Source organism: Mus caroli, chromosome 6, assembly GCF_900094665.2.
Source record: "Mus caroli chromosome 6, CAROLI_EIJ_v1.1, whole genome shotgun sequence".
Classification (NCBI taxonomy): Eukaryota; Metazoa; Chordata; class Mammalia; order Rodentia; family Muridae; genus Mus; species Mus caroli.
Genome location: NC_034575.1, coordinates 80292148 through 80312803, shown reverse-complemented (window position 1 = coordinate 80312803; position 20656 = coordinate 80292148). Strand labels below are relative to the sequence as shown.

The window sequence follows — 20656 nt, the reverse complement described above, 5'->3', positions numbered from 1 at the left end:
AGAGTCTCAAGCAAAGCTGTGGAATTGTATTGTGGACTTGGGGAGCCATGGAAAGCCACCCGGAATCCCCAGGAGTAGCAGAGCTGAGTGCTCAGCTCTGACAAAACAAGGCAGAAGATTGGCAGGAAAAGATAGGGAGAAGCAAGAGTGTGGGAGGGGCTTTTGTGGTTACAACCATCCAGACCCTGTGTCCCAACAGCCCAGGCAACTCCATCTGAGCCTGGTCTAACCTGGAACAAGGAAGCCAATACCCCTGAGACTCACCTGGTCTAACCTGGAACTCGGGAGCTAATACCCCTGAGACTCAACACAGGTTTTTCTACTGGGACTTCCAGAGGTAGAAAGAGGACCAAAGGGACATTGCCAGCAGAGGAGAGGACAGGGTCACACGAGCTAGGCCAACAGGGCTAACTGAAATTCCCTGTGCATCAGAAATTTCATGGGGCTGGGTGGAGTGTGAGGTGCTTGGCCTCTACCCTCAGATGGATGGAAGAGGACCAAGAAATTTGCATTTATAACAATCCTAGGCTGCTCTCACTTTTTTTGCCATGGTCCTCAGCCTCAGCTGCATGTTAAAGGTCTTAGGTGGTGTTGGAAGGCCCTGAGCCTGGGCCACACCCCCAGAGGCTGTGGTGACACTTGCACTCTGATGAATGTTAAATCCATCATGGTGAGTTTAATGCCCATCCCAGGCCAGAGCCCCTCGAGAGGGGGCTCTGAGCTCTCTGCAGTCTGGAACTCAAGATGCTCAGCTACCTCCAGGCAAGTGGTACCCATGCTGGTCATGGAGCCATTGAGTAAGATGGGACTTCTAAGATGTGAATTCTAGATGCACAATAGGCACAACTCCACCTGCCCTGGGGTCACACTAAGCCATCTTCTACCTGAAGGAGCCTCTGGTGGGCTAAGGCAGGACCTGATAACTGGACCCCTAAACGTAGAAGGATCTGCAAACACAGGGAGACTGGAGACATACAAACAAGACTTACCTCAAAGCCAGGGATGTGATGGATGGCTGGCTAGAGAAGAGAGAAGAAGGTGTCAGTCATGGTCACCCATCCCAGTCCCTCATCTTCACCCTCATTTCCATACCCACAGCCTGTGTCAAGTAGTGAACAAGCCAGGGCTATGGGATGTCCCAAGCTAAAGGGGCAATAGGCTGTATCCTGCAGACACTCAGAGCAGCTTACAAACGAGGTTCATGTGGAACCTGTGGCAAGCCTGGGGACAGCACTCAAAACAGCCTGGTGTTTGAGAGTATGGTCCTGGTTACAAGATCCAGAGCCAGACAATGGCCCAGCCAGGCCAGGATCCCACCCTTACCTGCTCCCAGTACCCATTCACTACACCTGAAGCCCCTTGCCCCAAACTAGACAGGCTCAAGGAAAACACACGGGGAGTGACCCAGGAAGAAAACCTGCAGTCATCCCAGAAGCCAACAGCCTACCCTGAGATGGGTTGTGTCCTGACTTGAAGTCAGAAAGGATGACCAGTGTACGTGTCAGTGTGAGGTCTCACTTCAGTTCCTACTGAGTGCAGTGTGTGGACAGGCCCGCCACCCTTGGCCTGTGCCCTAGCTGGGCCTCCCAGGCCTGGAGAGTGGCCAGCCTTACCTTCTCTCTCTGGATAAGCTCGAACGCTGCCAGAAGCTCGCCGGCAGGCTGGCTGCCCCGGGTCAGTGGGAACCAGGCCAGGCGGGGCATCCGTTCCAGGCTTGGCTGACAAATACAGCGACCCATGAACTCGTCAGCGCCCTAGACCGGTGTAGGAGAAGAAGAGTCTGTGTCTCCCTTCAGCCACCTGAGAAAGTAGGCCTGCGTGCTACCTCCTGGGCTAGAGAGGGCCCCACAAGTCAGGGCAGCCTCTTGTGTGGAATGGCAAGTTCCTCTTGGTGGGAACTGTGAGGACAAGATGTTAGCAGCCTCGAGCTGCAGCACTAGGGTGAGATTTCTGCAAGAGTTGGGAAGTCCTTCTGTATATCCAACTAGTAGTATTCCCCAGGCTTTTGCTTGATCCATCTCTGAGGTCATCAGAGACCAAGAAGAAACAAGCTGCCTACGCTTCTTTAACAGCCTCGTCTGACATGTCAGGGCTTCTCAGATCACTTAACTGTGTTTCACCCCTAACTTCTCCATTTTTCAGGTTTAAAAAAATGTGATATTGCTTATCAAAGTGAATCTTACTAAAATGATGTCTTTACCTCCTAAGTCTTGAACCTGGATCCCTCCTTCACTTCAGCTGCCCATAAGATAGAGTTCAACCCCCTTCAGTCACTGCATATCTGTTCTTCCTGGCCTACCTCCATACCCATTCCCCCTCCCCTGAAGCCCCTCAGCCTTGTCCAACTCTTGCTCCCATGCCTTTGTGGTGGTGCCCACCTCTCCCCACCTCAGGCACAGTAGACAGACTACCCATAGCTCATGGGGCAGTCGACAGAACCAAGCCTCAGACAGATGGTGCTATGAACATCACATGCCCTCAGCCCTGGCCCAGGAGAGGAGCTGGGAAACAGCCCTGACTGTTCTCATGCTACAATACAAGAGGGCTTCAACTTCTCCATGAGCCATCCTGGAATAGGTACCAGTTCCAGCACTCACACCATGCTAATGACAGTCCAGATCAGAAGAGAGAAGCCAAGCACTGGGAAGGGCCTGGGGCTTCTCAGAGCCAGATGTGGCCCCCTTAGCTGCAGAGGGGTGGGGCTGGCAAGGCAGCAGAGACCAGGGTAATGGTAATTCTAGATTCACAGTAGGAACAACTCCATCTCATTTCTGGAATCACCAGGATAGACCATGATACTACCCCAGGATAGACCATGGTTCTCCCTTGCCTTCCTCATAGCCTATCAAGCATGAGAAGGGCAGATTGGAGCAACATTTCCAGAAGATTCTTCTCAACGAGTGTTTGTGGCTAGCCAGCCAGGGACAGAGCAAAGGGGACCCTGCCTGAGTAGAGAGCAGCAGTGAGATGGAGAGTTCGGAACACATTTCTAGAAAACGTTGCTGTGGCAGGGTATGGGTGAGAAGACCTCCAAAGGGCTCTGGCTCAGCCTGGGAACCTACCAGCTTGCCTTGCACCAGACCAGCGCCTCCCAGCCCCCATTACCCCCCTCCTGCCCCCACAAGCACCAGGACCTACACTCATCCTTTCCCTTATGGGGTAAGTCATTCCCCAGGGACACTCCATCTAGTCACTCTCTGCCCTTGAGCTCAGCGTTCTCAAGAGCTCCCAGGTCAGAATCCCTGAATCAGACCTGCACTGCCCACTGCCAGCCTCTGGCATCATTTGAGGGCCACCTTATACAGCATCACCTTCCTCCTCACCCCTGGCTGCCATGCCTTCTCAGGACCTCTGATGCATCATTATGGTAACCTCTTCTAACCACTCCTCCTTGCCACCACACCGCCTGCCAGACCTGACCTCTCTACCTAGTCTTCTTTTTCTGGTACCACATGGCCTCCCTTACTGAAAGCAGCATTTTGACCCCAATACCCCGGCTTGCCTCACTCTTCCTCTTCCTCCTCCAGCAGCCTCCACACTTGCTAGGATGCCCGCATGGTGTCAGGATTTGGTCTTCGCCACAGCTTGCCCTGGTATTTTGCACAGCACTGTCTCACACTGCAGCATAAACCACCTTGTTTTGTTTTGTTTTTAGGCGAGGTCTCAAGTAGCCCAGGTTAGCCTCAAATTTGATAGGTAGCCAAAGAGAACCTTGAACTTATGACCCTCCTGCCTCTACCTCCCAAATGCTGGGATTACAGGCCTGTGCCACTATGCCTAGTTTATGCAGTTCCAGGGCTTCGTCCATGCTAGGCAAGGACTCTACCAGTTATGTCCCAAACATAGCACACACCCGTTGCAGTAACTTAAACAGAATTTAAAACTCAGAAACACAAGGCTGGTGGCTCCCAGACAGCACTGCCAGAATGCCATGGAAAGGCTCTGCCTGTATGGCAGGGCCATGTGGTGTTCCAGATACTCCATCTCACTTAGAGCATTCTTCACACTAGAGTGTCTCAGGTCCCACCTAGACAGCAAACCTCAGGCAAGGGGCCACTCGGGCCAGTTCAACAAAATGTTCAATTAGTAGTTGTGGCGAGGAGGGACAAGATAGAGCCGAAGAAAAGCCAGCTACTGATCCACAATTCTGTGTGCTTTCAGGGATCTGATCCCTCCCTCCCCCCCCCCCCCTCTTTGATTAGCCATGTCTTCCCAGGGTCATGGGACACGGGCCAGCCATCTATTTTCAATTCCTCTATAATCATTTCACTGAGCAGTCAGGGAGAAGGCTACAGGTCCAAGGCTTGGAGACCTAACACTCAGAGCATAGCTTTCCCCAGCGTCCTGGGGATGTGAGCATACTCACATAAGTGTCGTGGTCATAGAGCTCCACCACGATGCAGGGCGGATGCTCGGCGACACTGGCTGGCTCGCCGAAGATCTCGATCTCATAGAAGATGAGGGTTTGATCCCAGGTGGGGTTCAGGGTGTTCTTCTCTACCACTGTCTTCTGGCTTTGATGCAGGAAGGAGACGATGGCATAGGGATCTGGATGGGGCAGGTGAGGAAGGAGGCAAGACTCAGCTGTGGTGGTTCAGGAGTTCCACAGCCACAAAACCAGAGCATGGTTGTGGCCGTCATTCTGGAATAATAGCACACAGGCCAGATGCCACTTCTGAGCTGGCTATGTGGAGATGGAGATAGCCTGAAACTTCAAAACTTCCCTTTCCCGTTCCTACCTGGCCACCTGGGTGAGGTGTACCAGAGAAAGTGGGTTCCTGGTAGCCCATTCACTTATCCAACAAGCCTTTCAGAGTGCCTTCTGCACAACACACTAGGGACTGGGGACACAATTGGAACAAAACATAAAAATACCTTCCCAAACCAATGACAATTTGAATGAGAACATGGAAGGATAAATACAAAGGGCAGGGAGTATGTTCGAGGTAGATCTGGGTTTCTTCAGCAGTTCACCACGGTTGCCACACAGTGGCACCCACAGAAAGCCCTCCCACCTAAGACACCATCAGTGGGCCAGGAACAGTTTCTTCAGCAGTTCACCATGGCTGCCACACAGTGAAAAGGCAGGAGACGCACACGTGATAGTGTGAACCAGTTATGAGGCGACGGCATTGTTAGAGGCAGAGTTGACACTGTCTTAGGTGGATGCAGAATCTAGAGCTGCTCAGCATGCACAGTGCGAGCTCCTCATTGGCCAAGGATTCCTGAGCAGCCTGCCAGCCCCAACGGCCCGGGATACAGCCAGTCATTTTCTCTGCCTTGTCCTAAGGCAAGTTGGTATGGTTGGAGCAGATTCTAGAATGGTGGCCCTCAAATGTGCAGGTACCATGGAATCACCTAGAATGTTTTCACAGTTCTCTTACACATGTGATGTGGCAGAATTGGGTAGGGTCCTTGCCCTTTCTAGCAAGTCCCAGGCAATATTGTGAGAAACCAGCATGAGGTCTATGGGGTATGTGAGCATTGGGAAAAGACTGAGGGCTTGAGGGTATGAGTTTAGGGGTAGGGTCCTGTTCGTTGCTTTGGCGTATGAACAGGGAGTGTGAGATGGTGAAGAAGGGCCAAACACAGGCCCTAATGCAGCTGATACCTTCAGCCCCAGCCCTATCCAAAATGTCAAGCCCCCAAGCCAGACAGCCCCAACACCATCATTAACTCCCTAAGTGACCAAAGAGAGCTCCAGTGGTCTCAAAAGGCTGAGAACTGACCAAACAATCCCATGCCAGGATGGGGAGGCTGGGATCTGGGCCAGGCTTTCTGGCCATAAGGAAACTAAGAGAGAAATCAAAACCTCTGCACAGGAGGTGACAGAGAGGGGGGCTGGCACCGAGTGACTATAGAAGATTCGGGAAGGTGAAGCGAGATATGGGCTTCCAGTTAGGGTAGACAGCAAGGTCCGACACTGTGACTGCCTCCCACGAGCTGGCTGTAAGGGTGAGGGTATCCGGATCACAGTGGGAAGCATTAACGCACCTGTGGCAGAACCACCCTGGGTGAGCCAACGGGCACTGAACCTGAGCCCAGCCTGCTAGCTCAGGAACTGAGGGGCAGTAGAGGAATCGTGGAGGGCATTCCCTGGGATGCTGGCTTTGAACCTGACTCTGTGGTTGGAAGAGGGCAATGGGATGTCCTTAGCAGAGAGAGAGAGACTTCCCCGGGGGAGTGCCTCCCTGGCACAGGACTCCCACACCCACACACAGGTCCTGGCAGGCTGGCCCCAAGCCCTCTTCCTTCTGCCCCTGGCAAGGCCTGGCGGCGTCTGTGCGTTTAATGAAACCGTCTGGCTGTGATACCATCAGCTCTAAGCTCGGCAGAGAACCTCTCCCAGTTCCAGTAAGGGAAGGAGGGCGCGTTCCGATAAATAAAACCATATTAGAGAGCCGGCGAAAAGGCCTCTTTTGTTCCCACCCCCCCACCCCCCTATGCTTCCCAACGCTTTATTTTTATAAGCGTGCGGGCCCCAGACCGACTGCGTTTACACAAAGGTCACAATTGCACATTGTAGCGGCCATGCACGTTGTATTGCTGTTGGCAGCACCCCCCACGCCGGCCTCCTAGCAGGCTGGCTCTCAGGCAGCTCCAGCAGCTCAGGCAATGAGCTCAGCGCTGGGGGGCAGGGGGGACAGACAGGGGGCAGCTCACAAACAAAACTCACCCAGACCCACACGCATGCACCCCACCCACCCATGGGAGGGACAAGGACAACAAAGGCATTGTAAAGAACAGACCTGGAGGCCTTGGGCCTCAGACACTGGGCTACTGTGTACCCAGGGCCCAGCCTCCACTAACTGCCCCTCCCCCCCCACCGCCCATCTCCCCATTCCCACCCCTGCAAAAGACAGAAGCAGCAGCAAGGTGACCAGATGGACTCACAGATACACCCTCTGTCAGGAGGTAGAGTCAGAGGGTAAGAGCCAGGTCCCCATGTTCATAGTCCAGCCAGCCTGAGGGCTTCAGGACCCAAAAGCTCCAGCAAACCCCCCATGGGGGACATGTTTGAACAGATCTCTCTGAGGACCACGTGCTGCCTTTGAAAGACTCCAGACATGGGCCACTTGAGAGTACCACCGGTTTCCCTCACAGGAACCTGTCACCAAGCCCCTGTCGGGACAGTTTTTTGTATGAGTCCTGCTTGTCAGACCTTCCTGAAGCAGTTGACACTTGCATCCCATCAACCAGCAGAAGATGTGAGTGATGGACAGCAGTACTCCTCTGCCAGAGAGGATGCTGCCTCTAGAACAGTAGCCTGAGCTCCCAGGTGGCTAGAGGTGGCCTGAGTCCTAGTCAGGTACTCTATGCCATTCCCATAGGAAAGGAAGGGGAATGTACGACAGAAATCAAGACAATGTCAGTTCAATTTTTGCCATAGCAATATTGCTACTACAAAATCAGGAAGGACAGGTGCGAAGATGATACCTGCCTGTGACCCTGGTACCAGGGTACTGCAGACAGAAGAACTGGGAGTTCGGGGTCATCTTTAGCTACATAGTGAGCTCCAGACCAGCCTGGGCAACAGGAATCCCTATCACAAAGTAAAATAAAATTTAAAAAGAAAATTAAAATTAAATTTAAAATGTTTAAAATTATCGAACTCAGTGTTGTTGGCAAGCAGTGGGTAGAGGGAGTGTTCTTTCTTATTGGAGCAGTGACCCTTCAGAAAGCAGCTGGGCAAGATGCCCTGAAAACATTAAAATGTAACCTTCTCCTCACATCCCTGAGCATCAACTAAGTTAGCCAGACTCTAGGTCCAAAGACGTCACTACAGTGGTTCTAGCAATACACCCCTCATTCACTACTCATGTACTGACTGACTGGCTACTACATGGTAGGGATAGGTAGGGTAGCTCAGTGCCCAGGATGCAGATGAAGGAGACACCAACCAAGCTTTTGAATGTGACGCCTGGGTGAGGACGGTCACTACCCATGTCAAGAAGCAAAGCAATACAATTTAAGCAGGGGACATTGAAGAGGGTGGGTCAGTGTCACCTGGCTACATCCAGTCAGCTTCCCACAGATGCCAGCCATGCACAGGGAAAGTAGCTAGCTGACCTGGGTGACAGAGTAAAGCTAGCACCAGAGCCAGGGAGCTGCAGTAGGAGGGATGGTGGGCAGATAGCAAAGGGGCCTGGTCTGGTGCTGAGAAATCTGGCTCGAGTCCCTCGTGCTCCCCAGTTCTTGGGAAGGCCTTGAGGAATGCTAAACAGGTTAGACAGCTCCTCCCTACACCCTCCCGGTGGCAGCTCAGCAGCTCCGCTGTGCATTGTAAAGCCCGAATCCTTTTCCCAGTCTCTTTCCCAGGAACCCTTTCTAAGTGAAGCGTTTCACGAGCCTCCAATGCAGTCTGGAAAACCCCTTCCCATGCCTGTCGGGTAGATGCCTTGCCTCCACACCCCACCCCACCAGAGCCAACCTGAACAAAGAGTCTGGCTTAGAAGACGGAAGGCCAAACAGTATCCAGACATCAGAAGTCCAAGAGCAGGGAGTCCCTAATGACATCCAAACCCAGGGGTCCCTATGGCACAGGTGAGGTGAGGTTCAACAGACCCCACTGTGACCTGCCCTAACAGGAACGTCTCTCAGAACCACATCATTTCAGCTTCACTAGACCACAGGCCAGCAGAGAGATGTGAGACTTCAAAAGTAGATCCCTCAGGTCATAGGTCACTACAGCATGTAGCATCTGGCCTATTGGTCAGCTCTCTTTAACTGGGTTAGCCAAGGACTACCCCTTTGATCCCACTGACCTGTAAGATCCTCAAAGACGATATAATAAACATATCTGGGCTCCCAATATGTTGTAAGACAACCTTTCCCAAAGACCCTCTGTATGGAGTAGCAGTTGTCAGCAGAGCTGACGCTTCATTCAACACAGAAGTTCTCAGTGGAGATGGGGCAAAGCAGACAGCATCTATCCTTCAATAGCATTGGTGTACACAGAACCGGGAACATGTGGGCTTGGACTGTGTTGGGAGATGACATGATGCTGTCACTTTAAAGGGTGACGAAATCTGGCCAGATGGAGCCAGGAACAGAACTGATGGTAGGTGATGTCCCAGTCCTTTGGAGTCAAAGCTTTCAGCTCAGAGCAAAGCATGTAGCAATATCAGGGAAGTCAACGGGGATTGGATGCATCTTATACGCTTTCTGTCTGATCTCTCCTGCATACACACACACAACTCAAGCACACACCGCAGACACCTTCCATGGGTCTAGAGAGTGGATGTGACCACAAGGGCAAGCCCCACTGAGGAATAGTCCTTACCCAGGCTGTCTGAATAGCAACAGCCCACCAGTGCCTCCTCCAAACTCCACATCCAGAGGCTGTCGGTGGGGACAGGCCCTGGACAGCACTAGGCAGCTGGAAGATGCTCTCAGCAGAAGCAGTCACAGCTGGACCCTACCCTGGCCTCAGACATTCTGCCTTCAAATACCAGTTTCCTCCAGAATGCCAGCCAGAGACTGGGCATAGCACTGAGCAGCTGGCTGTCTCAAGGTCAGTTCCCGGGGAGAAATCGCTTTGGTTTAGGGTTTGGGAGTGAAAATAAACACTTCGAGTTTTATAGGTTCCCCCGTGCTGGCTGCTGTTTTCCTTTCCAGCTGCTGCTCAATCGGGCCTTTCATTCAGAAGCCCATGGCCTCTGAGGAAGCCCTGGGCAGCACCCTCAAAGCTCAAGGGACGTTTATCTGGGTGGAAAGTATGACGTCTCCCAGACCAGCGCCTACTGAACCACTGTATGATCCGCATGCTGGGCTCTGGTTCCCTGGGCTACCATCCTGGGGTGGGAAGACCTGTCCTTCAGAGTCCTTAGCTTAGCCAGCTCAGTTCATAGAGGACAACCGGCCTTCCACCCTCACCCACAAACCCCCACTTAAAGGAAAAAGGCTAGGCTGGAAATAAGCCCATGTCAGAATCCTAGACACGGCCACTGTAGATGTCTAACTGCCCCCATCCTGTCAATGTCATTGTACAGAGGGCTGTCAGGACCTGGCCCCAAAGCCCAGAAGGGAAGTACTCCAGCCATGGTGCTTAGCTGAGTGGGGCTGGAGAACAGGTCATTGGGAGCACAGGAACCTGGATGTGAACTGCAGCTGCCGGGGAGAAAGAAAGTGAAGACTTGGAAGGATGGGCACATGGCTACAAGCAATGCAGCCACTCTGTGACCAGAAGGCCACTCTCAGAGAACCCAGTCTTTCAAAGCCACACCAGTAGGTTCTTGCAGGGGAACAACTTTGGACTTATTTCCCAACTCTATCCACCTATTTCAACTCCAGCAATTAACAGAGCCCACCTGGGTCTGTATTTCTTTACCCATAGAAGAAAGGAGTTAGGACACTTAGCTGTCAGTATCTGCCTAAGCACACATTCCAAGATGCTTGGTAAATGTCTTTTCTTTCGATGCGCAGTACTGAAGGCTCATAACAGGGAAACAAGGCACCTCCCTGAGTGAGCTCCCAGCAGATGGGGAGATTATAGAAGACAAACCTCAACTGAATGCCACAGTGGATAAGGGCTCAGAGTGTCAAGTGCTGGGAACTAAGTGATCAGCGCAGCTTAGGGGAGTCAAAGGACATGTGATCTGGGTCTGAGGAAGAAATGCATTCCAGACTGAGAAAACATGAAATGCACATGCAGGGGCCTTGCTATTATGGATCAAAACTGGTGAGGGCAGGGCTCCTGGGTAGAAGGTACAGAGACAATACAGTCACCACATCTCAAAGGCTTGTCGGACAAGGGCAAATATGGCAGACTCATCTGTCAGGATCTATGCTTCAAAACAAGAGAGCAAGAAGTCCAGTAATGCTTTGGGCAGTGTGGAAGGAAGCAAGGAGAGCAGGGAACCAAGAAGGAACAGGGCCAATACACTGCTGAAGCCAAAGTGCATGGAACTGTGTAGTGAAGTCTTCCATAAAAGACCCCAGGCCAGGCAGGCATCCCAAGAGCGGAGTATCAGGGCCTGGGAGCTGGGTCTAAGATGGGTCTGGGAGGGTAGGGACCTAAGAAAGCTGGGTCTGAACAGAGAGGGACATCACTAGCGATTCCACAAAGAATGACCTCTGGGAAGGAAAGGACAGTCGGCGAAGCCAAATCCTGCTACAATCTCATATGAGGAGCAGCTGCCCTGAGACCAGGAGACATGGGGACCTGGAAACAGTATCCAGCACTCACAGAAGATGATCCACTCAAGGATCCTGCTAGAGGCTGCAAACACTCTCCACCCTCCCACTGGGAGTCCTGAGTCCTCTCCTCCTCCCACCTACCCGAAAATGAGTCCTTGTCCATCGCTGGCAGGTCTCGGGCCTGGTACAGGTAGCAGCGCAGATGGTAGCGGTTCCCATCTTCACTCAGGAGGAAACAGAGATGTCATGTGATGAATAGGGTTGCTAAGGGCTGGAGCTACAGGAAGAGGAGGGTTTGCCCCAGGAAGGGCAGCAGACTCTAGCTGAATATGCAAAGGACAACAGCCATCATACAGAGTGAGCCTCTTTTGGTTAGGAAGACAGATCCTAGCTCGGAAGCAGCACTTGGCATCCTTTGAGGCTACCCAATCCCAAGGAGAGAGACAGGGAAGGAGAGAGGGCAAGACCAAACTCATGATTACAGGAACTTGAATGCACACAATCTCATCTCTAACACACAGATATGCATGTGGGCATGCATGTGGGCACACATACCAAAACACCCAACTGGCTTGAAAGCACACACAGTTAGTTCTCTAGAACCTCAACACACACACACACACACACACACACACACACACACACACACACACATACACATACAAGCACCCACACACATGCACACTTACTTCTGACTATGGAACTTCACCCCAAGTATGAGGTCATGCATACACAGATGCCACCGAACGTCACTTACAGTCAAAGATGCAGGAGATTGTGGGTCTGTTAACGCCAAAGCTCAGGGTAGAAACAGACATGGAGTCTTCGCTCTTGTCATCCACCATGCCACCCTGGAGACACAAAGCTTATCAGGGAACAATAGAAAACTGACCCTGGAACCCTGCTCCCAGCAAACCCTGATGTTAGTCCTCCTAATCTGGACATACATGGCTTCAATCCAGAAGCAGCTGTGGGTCTGAATCCTTCAGAGGTTCTTATACCTGAGGGGCAGGGTGCTTCTGCTCAGACCCAGTGATTTGTCCCATCTCTCCCACTTGACACCAAGGATCGCTGCCCTTAACCCAGGCCTGGGCTTCAGGCAGGCCATGGTCCCCACAGCTGCCCTTAACAGTCCCAAGAACAAGGTCTTCTCCTCTCCTGTCCTTGCAAAGGGACCAAGCTACACATGCAGGAGGGACATGCTCCTCTGCTATGCACCGAGGTCCTGCTGCAGCTGCATGGGCCCCGGCTCCCACACCGGGCTTCCCCCTGCAGATAGGAGAAGGGTACAGTGGTGCCCCTCCACATCCTTTGGCCACAGTCTCAACACGGCTCTGGAACTGGATCACTTGAGTTCTGATGCTGCCTGTCACTAACTGTCCCTGTGACTTCAGACAAGTTGTTTAACCTCTCTGACTCATTTTTTTGTATATCAGAGATAATTATACAGTGTCCAGCTCAGAAAGTTGCTGTGCCTATTAAAGATAGATGAGTAGTTCTTAGGAAACTGCCTGGCATGCAGTAAGTACATGCTCAAAGGTTAACAATCCCAGTCTTAAGGGAATAAGGCACAGGGATAGGGCTGAGGGGATGGATGTCAGTGACTATGCACTACACACGCTCACACACACACACACACACACACACACACACACGCTCTCACACACACACACACACACACACACACACACACATTCCTATGTGTTAGGAATTATTCCAGGAGTGGCTACAGATGTGATTTAGTCAGTAAAATGCTTGCCTCACACACATGAAGATGTGAATTTAATCATCAGAACCCATGTTAAAATGCCAGATGTGGTAGCCCACACCTGTAACCCCAATGCTGGGGAGACAAAGACAGGCAGCCTAGCCTAATTGCAAGCCCCAGGCCAATGAAAAAACTCTGTCCTTAAAAGCAAGATAGATGGCTTCTGTGGAATCCTCCCCCTGAGGTTTCCAGAGTACACACACACACACACACACACACACACTATATACACTGCATACAACACACACACACCACTCCCACACATACACACACCACCTCAACACATACCACATACACCACATACATACCACTACCACACATACATTACCCAACACATCACACACATACCACCCCAACACACATATGACTCCCATACAGTCACATACACATATGCATACACACATATTAAGAAAGTTATTTCAGCTGGACATGGAGTCACACTCCTTTATTTTCAGCACTTGGAAGGCAGAGACAGGTGGATCTCTGAGATCAAGGACAGTCTGATCTACATAGTGAGCTCCAGATCAGTGCCTTCCTGGTGCCTTTGAGAAATGTATACTATTGCTCATGTGTTCCTTCTGCATCACATCTCTCACTCTGTCTGTCTGTCTGAGAGAGAGAGAGAGAGAGAGAGAGAGAGAGAGAGAGAGAGCAACAACACAGAGGGTATTATACACAGACAGATTCAGACTCCAGTCACACCTAAGATTCTGTCTCCCAGGCAGGTATGGACCCCAGAAGTCCTGGGGTTCCCTCACGAAAAGCAAACCACTTGGCCTGTGCCCTGCCACACTAGTACCCTGCCTCAAGAATAGGCATCTGATGCCCGTAGGGCTCCTCTCCCAGTTAGAGGGTCTCTGGGCTTTGGCAGATCAAGTGTGGACAAGCCTTAGGGGGTATAAGTCACAAGGACACATGGAAAGCAGGCAAGGGCACTGAAAGTGGGGCTTCATGGCCCCTAGATGTAACAGTTCACTACACACACACACATACACACACACAAATGCATGCACACACACATACACACACACCACACATAAACACACATGCATACACACACCATACATACACACACACATACACACACATACACACACACACACACGCAAGCACACATACATACACACATACATACATACATACATACATACATACATACATACATACACACACACAAGCATGCACACACACCTTGATGTGTCTGTCACTGCTTAAGTGGGGAGCAGAAAGCAGGCTCTTCTGGGAATGGACAATACAGAATTTCAGCCACTTGTCCTCAGCCCATCCAGACACAGGTATCCTACAAGCAGGCAGTATAACTGGCTGAGCACATGTAGGGAAGTTGCCCACCTCACAGGACCCACAATACATCGCTGCTTGCTGAAACTACCAGTACGTACACACACACACACACATACACACATACACACACACTGTACCTCCCCTCCCATCTCCCCTCACAGTGCCTCTCTCCAAGCTGCTGGCAGTATTTTCTGGATCCATATGCAAGTACTGTGCCTGCAGCCTGAGATTAGAAGAGGTATTCCCCTCCCTGGGAGCACAGGGGCTACGCCAGATATTCCAGGCCTGGCTCAGGGCCTATTAGAATTCCTCTTGAAAATTCATGAGGCCTAGGTTTCCTGACCTGACTGACCTGCCTTCCAAAGAAGGCCCAGCCACCCTATATGGTCCAGAGTCCTCTGGCCATCCCCATCTGATCTGGGACCAGGGATTATTTGGGAAAAGCACTTTGGGAGGCAGGGCAGATATACTCCTAGAGCCAGGCAGAGGGACAACTTGGAGCCTAGCCTGTCTCTGACTTACCTGTTGGGTATACGGGGGTGGGGTGTGGGGGTGGGGACAGAGACACAGAGACAGAGAGACAGAGAGGGAGACAGAGAGAGACACAAACATACACAGAGAGAGACAGAGATAGAGAGGCAGAGACTGAATCTCCCAGGGGGTCTGAACATCACCCTAAACAGACCCCATTAATGTCTCAAAGCAGGCAGAGAAATCCCTCCCTGCTGAACGTCTGTAGAGACTGAACTGGGGCTTCAGGGTAGGGACATCCTAACACCAGCACTTCACTTACATTCAAACACCAGGGATACCCTGAGACCCCTTTGTCACCTCAGAGATATCACCTCTCAAAGGGGCCAGGGAAATCCACTCTAAAACCCAGCCTTCCAGCACCCTCATGTACCCCAAAGGGACCTCACAGACACTATACGGTTTTGCTCCTTTCCATGATGTTGATGTGTAATATGCTGGTTAATATACTGATCATGGCTAATGTGGGCTCCAGGAAGGTACCACAATAACCAGGCACCTCCAACAGTGCTTAGCGCAACAAGGCCTTAAAAACATCACTGAGTTGGTGGATCTAACCCAGGACAAGGCCTGCCTTGTCTGAAAGCATCTTTCTCCAGAAAGAAGACGAGGGCTAAAGCAATTCTCAGAGACAAGCGGAGGAAAAGAGCCCAGAGAGACACCACCCAAGTCAGCGTGTGAACGGAGGCCTGGTAATACTGGTACCAGTCAGTCAATTGGCAACTCTCTACCTTCTCCATCATCACTATGTAGTAATCAAATCCAGGGACCATCCCCAGAGCTGGACCTTGGAACTTTCAAAATAGAGAACAGAAGCCGGGGTTCAGACAAGGGAAGACATCCCTCAGAGAACAAAGAACAACGTCTGAAGTGTGAAGCCACCTGTCCTAAGCAGAGGCAACCAGGGCAAAGTTTCATGTTCTGGGTAGATGATGCTCTCTGAGGACCACCCCAGGCCATGTGCAGTTACAGTAAAGCAGGAGGACCGGCCATGTGCCTGGAGCTCTCAGAGTGGATAAAGGAAAGGTGGCCAGCATGGCCGATGGCAAGTTCCTGAAACCCTGGTTCTCATCTGTGGGCTTGTGAACACTCTGCCCTGGGATACTCCCCATGGCGAGGCCACTGGTACCCTAAGCAGGTTTGAAGTATCCCTGGTCGCCTAGCTAGCTATCAGTAGTATCCCACTTAGTTATGACTGCCGAGATGTCTCCAGACACTGTCAGATGCCACCTAAGGGAAGAGCAGTACCCTTCATTTAGAAACATTCATTTAAAAAGGGATGACAAACTCCCTGCCCTCAGGCCCTGCCATTTAGGGTCTCTACTTAACTATGTCGTTTCTCCAGTCGTGTGTTAAGCAATTCCTCACCCAAAGCTCCACTTCTTCCCCTTTAGCTTTCTTTAAAGTCTTAAGCTCACCCTCCTTCTTCTGCCACAGGGCCTTTGCACACGCTGTCCTTCCCACTCGGCTTGCCCTTTCTGCTCTCCTAACTTTGGATCCTCCTTCAGCTAGGTCATTGCAAAGCATGAGCTTTTTGTTTGTTTGTTTGTTTGTTTTGTTTTGTTTTTGTTTTTTTGGCTGCCCACTTTCAGCAGCTTGCTACCTCTCCAGTTTGTCTTCTGAAGGAAGCAGGAAAGGCATGTGGAAACAACCTTTATACCACACACCCTGGTCATATCCCTGGCCCAGAGTTGGCTCCAGTGACAGAAAACTCAGCCTGCCTTACCTTGGGCAACATGGGCAGTTCAAGGACCAAAGATCCCAGACAGGAGGAAGTTAATTGTGTGGCTAACAGTGTTCCCCTCACCTCAGGAGGTCTGACTCTGCCTTAGGAGGAACCCCCAGGATGTCTTGGTAACCAACAGGCTGCTCAATATTATCAGAAGGGCAGAGCAGGATTTTTGGAGCTTCCCTTTTGGGAAGGCTTTTCCTGCAATAGGTGTGGTGTAATCGTGGGTAGGGGGAGCGAAGGAGGGCTGAAGTGGCAGGTGGGGAAACTGGAGTGGGGATGCCTAGTGGGACTCTGTGAACGCCAGGTGTCATGGGATGCCGCTGCTGGGGTCACTGCCATCCGCCCCTCACCCACTCCTACCCAGCCTTGTTGGCCTAGGGCATTGGGTTTCCCACAGTCACATTCTTCACTCCATAGCTCATGTGGAGACTCCCAGGCTGGGGCTGGCAGCCATGCCGTCTGTGGCCACACACTGTGTCCTAGGGCAAGCTGTATATGGGATCCTGTGGCTCCCTCGGCAGGGGACTGGGCCGCCTCCAACCCACTGCTGCCCGGCAGGAGGCCATGGATCCCTGAAGGAGCCTGAGGCAGTAAGGAATAGAAAGTAGGCCTCGGAGATGCTATGGAGTGCCCCCAAATGTCCCCAAAGCTGAAGCCAAGCTGGTTGGGCCTGTCCAGTACTGACCTCCAAGTCCTTCAACCAAAAGGAGGTGGGCAGGTTCTGGGTGCCTTACAAAAGGGGTTCCCCCTCCCTTATCCAGATGAGATGGGGACTTAGAAAAGGTCCAAGAACATGCTTGGGGTTCTTTGAGAGCTATACACTACCCACCAGGAAGGCTGCTCTAGTCTCAAAGGGGAGTTCTGAATGACCCAAATTCTGGGGGACCCTATCAGCACCCATGTGGGAAGGAAAGAGGGAGACAGTGAGGAAAAGGTGGGCAGAGCAATCACAAGCTTAGAACACTGGGGACAGTGCCTCAGATGCCACACCATGACTGGGGGAGGAATCAGCAAGGCCTCAGAGGAAAGTTGGGACCATCCAGGAGACTCCTGGAATTCTCCCTGCATTGGCCAGGTCAAGCAGAGAGCCATAACCTAGCACAAGTGGGTGCCCTCTTCCTTCTTCCAGGAAAGACTACTCCCATCACAGGACAGGAAGAAGAAGCAAGAAGAGCCTGGTGTCTGGGCCACTGGGAAGGACCCTACTAGCAGGAATTAAGCATCACCCATCTGTCTGTTCCTACAAATAGGGCTAAAGACCCCAGGGTGATAAGTGTTGAAGCTACTCCATAGCCACAGGGTAGATTATAGACTTGGGGCTCTGCAAGGCCATTACTAGACAAACAAGGAAACTGTCTACACTTACAACTTAAAAAATTATATTTCAGGCTGGAGAGATGGCTCAGTAGTTGAGAGCACTGACTGCTCTTCTGAAGGTCCTGAGTTCAAATCCCAGCAACCACATGGTAGCTCACAACCCTCCATAATGAGATCTGACACCCTCTTTTGGTGTGTCTGAAGACAGCTACAGTGTGCCTACATTTAACAATAAATACATCTTTGGGTTGGAGCGAGCGGGGCCAGAGCAAGCAGAGATCCTGAGTTCAATTCCCAGATGATGACCCACAACCATCTGTACAGCTACAGTGTACTCATATACATAAAATAAATATTTTTTAAATGAAACTATATTTCAAATCAGAGGTGGCTCGTGGGATCCCATGGCATGAGAGAGCAAGAAGTTCTAGGGCAGCCTGAGTTACAGGGTGAGGTCTGGGGCAGCCTAGGTTATCATGAGACTCTATCTTTAAAAAAGTCAAAGAAAACAAAAAAGAAAATCCATACACATCTGGGAAATGCCCCACGTGCTCCAAGCCTGAACTGGGGGTCCTCGCTGGGCCTTGACTGGAGAGCTGGCAGTTGGGCATTGGCTGGCAAACCCTCAGATGACCCTCCAGATCTCCACTGTCTTCACTGTGACCTCATCAGCAGCTCTGAGGGAACATTGGGATAACATATGGACCGCTTCCCCTGGTTCCCATCAACTGAATCAACAAGTTGTCTTCAAATTGGGTTCCTAATGGAGCCTGCCTCCTAGGGCTGGTTAGACATTATCTATAAACAAAGTCAGTAGCCACAGGCGCCTGTGGTGCGTGACCTAGAACAGGACATGAGGGACCTCCACAAACAGCCAAGCCGTTTACACCTTCACACTGTGGGCTATGCTAGATCTGTCACAGATGCAGCGCCCATCAGGGCACAACGTGGTGACAGGCCATCCAGGACTGACATTGGTTCTGCGCCAACAGAGGTGTATTTGCCAAAACAGGCCATGGGCTGGAGGTCTGCAGTGTGTTAACCCTGGTCTATTCTTGTTTTGCTATGCCATTATCTTCCCCGTCATCTGATGGGTGAGAAAACTAAGGTTCAAGAGTGGCTATTCTCTCCCCTGAAGTTAAACAGTGGATTCTCTAACAAGACCAAGGTTTCTTTCCCAGAATCCATCAGTTTGGAGCATCTAAGCAACGTTCCGGATAACTGCAGAGGGCTGAGGGCCAGGCTGGGGCCCAAAGTCACACCCAGAACCCAGGGCACTCTCCTGGCTGCCACCACACAAGCCCCACACAAGACAGCAGGCCAGACCAAGGGAAGAAAGCCCTTTAAAAGAGGGAGTGAACTGGAGACCTCCCTTCCCAATCAGGTTTTAAGTAGAATAACAGGCAAGGGTGCAACCCCATTTAATTTGCAGCTGGAACCAGGGTTTGGACTCAGCCGCTAAAGTCTTCACTAAAATCTTTGCAAAACTACTGCCTGCGAGCTTCAAGGAGTTGGGAAGGCACCAGGCAACCTGGAGAGTGCACAGTGCCACGTGTGGGCTGATCCGGGCCCAGTGTCCTCCCAAGGTCTCCTCCCTCTGTGCGCATGTGCAGGCTGTGGAGACATCCAGGACAGGTTCTTTCCTGTGCCAGCTGCCTCAAGAATTTCAACAAGTGTCTGTCCCACTTTGCCTGGAAGTGCCCTGATTCTTCACATCTGTTTTCTTAGAATGACTGTTAATAATACCCCAGGCCAGATTTTTTAAAAATTAGGAATAGAAGAACATAGACCCTCGCATGTGACATCATACTCAGGGCTCCAACTGTGCAGGCACACACACTCAGGGCCTCAACAATTTAAAACCCAAGTTAGAGCAAGGCAGATACAGGGCCCATATATTTAGGGGACATTATCAAACTGTCCTCTCTAGCAGGCAAACAGGAGGGATGGGAGACCTCGGTTTGAATGGGGTACCAGCCCTCAAGTCCCAGCTAGCACAATGCCAGGTAGGCTGCAAGTGCTTGTTTCAGATGGTCAAGAGCCCCTAGGATCTGCGGATGGGGCTCAATGGGTAGAATGCTTAGCTAGCATGAGCAAAGCCCTGGGTTCAGTCTGCAGCACTATGTAAAGTTATAATGGGTAGTGCACATCTGTAGTCCCCATCGAAGAGGTGGGGAAGATCACACGTTCTAGGTCACCCTAGGCTACATAGTGAGATCAAGACCGGTAATCCGGGATACATGAAACCTTGTCTCAAGAAAGGAACCTGGGGGCCCATATACAAAGCAGTCCTCCAAGAAGTCAGCCACCTCCAGCCATAGCTACTCAGGAGGCAAATCTTTGAAGGAGGCCTCGCAGAGGAGGAACTGGGCTGGAGGTGCCAGGCACACAGCATGGCTTCATCCAGATCCAGAGATAGCCCCACCTTGGCCAAACCACATGGGACCTCATTTCCAGCCAGCTCAAGTCTTGAGTTACTTCACACTGGCACTGCCCTTTCCTTGACCATCTTTCCAGCCCTCGCAACTCACAGCTCCCCTTCCCTGACAATGGCCCAAGGTGGTGACACCTGTCTCCAAGGGTTCTCACGACTTTGGTCTCAGCCATCTGCAGGCTTCCTGAGCGGCAGCTTCCCTGGGTGGTGAGATGGAATCACCACACCTGGCTGCCCCAAGGAACTGAGATGCCCCTTTGACTTTGTACCCAGCTTAGCATCCTTGTAGGGAGCGAGGATAACCAAGGATGCGAGCCTGGCCAAGTGCAGCCTTCTGAGGCTTCAGATCCTCTCTTCCTACGGCCACCCCAAAGCACCCTGGGTGGGGGAAAAGGTACACCAGTGAGAATGAAGGTGGAAATAGCAGTTGGTG

General features: G+C 51.6%; 1 protein-coding gene across 16 annotated transcripts in view; it reads right to left on the bottom strand.

Annotated features, from left to right (window-relative positions):
• The window catches only part of Dysf (dysferlin), a 201704-nt gene that overhangs the window by 69147 nt on the left and 111901 nt on the right, over positions 1-20656 (bottom strand). For all 16 annotated transcript variants that reach the window (XM_029478331.1, XM_021164302.2, XM_021164299.2 and 13 more), the window contains 5 exons: positions 11897-11990; positions 11281-11358; positions 4367-4548; positions 1614-1754; positions 990-1019 (listed from right to left, as the gene is read on the bottom strand). In XM_029478331.1, the coding sequence (XP_029334191.1) occupies positions 990-1019; positions 1614-1754; positions 4367-4548; positions 11281-11358; positions 11897-11990 (525 nt within the window). The remainder of the gene's footprint in view (positions 1-989; positions 1020-1613; positions 1755-4366; positions 4549-11280; positions 11359-11896; positions 11991-20656) is intronic.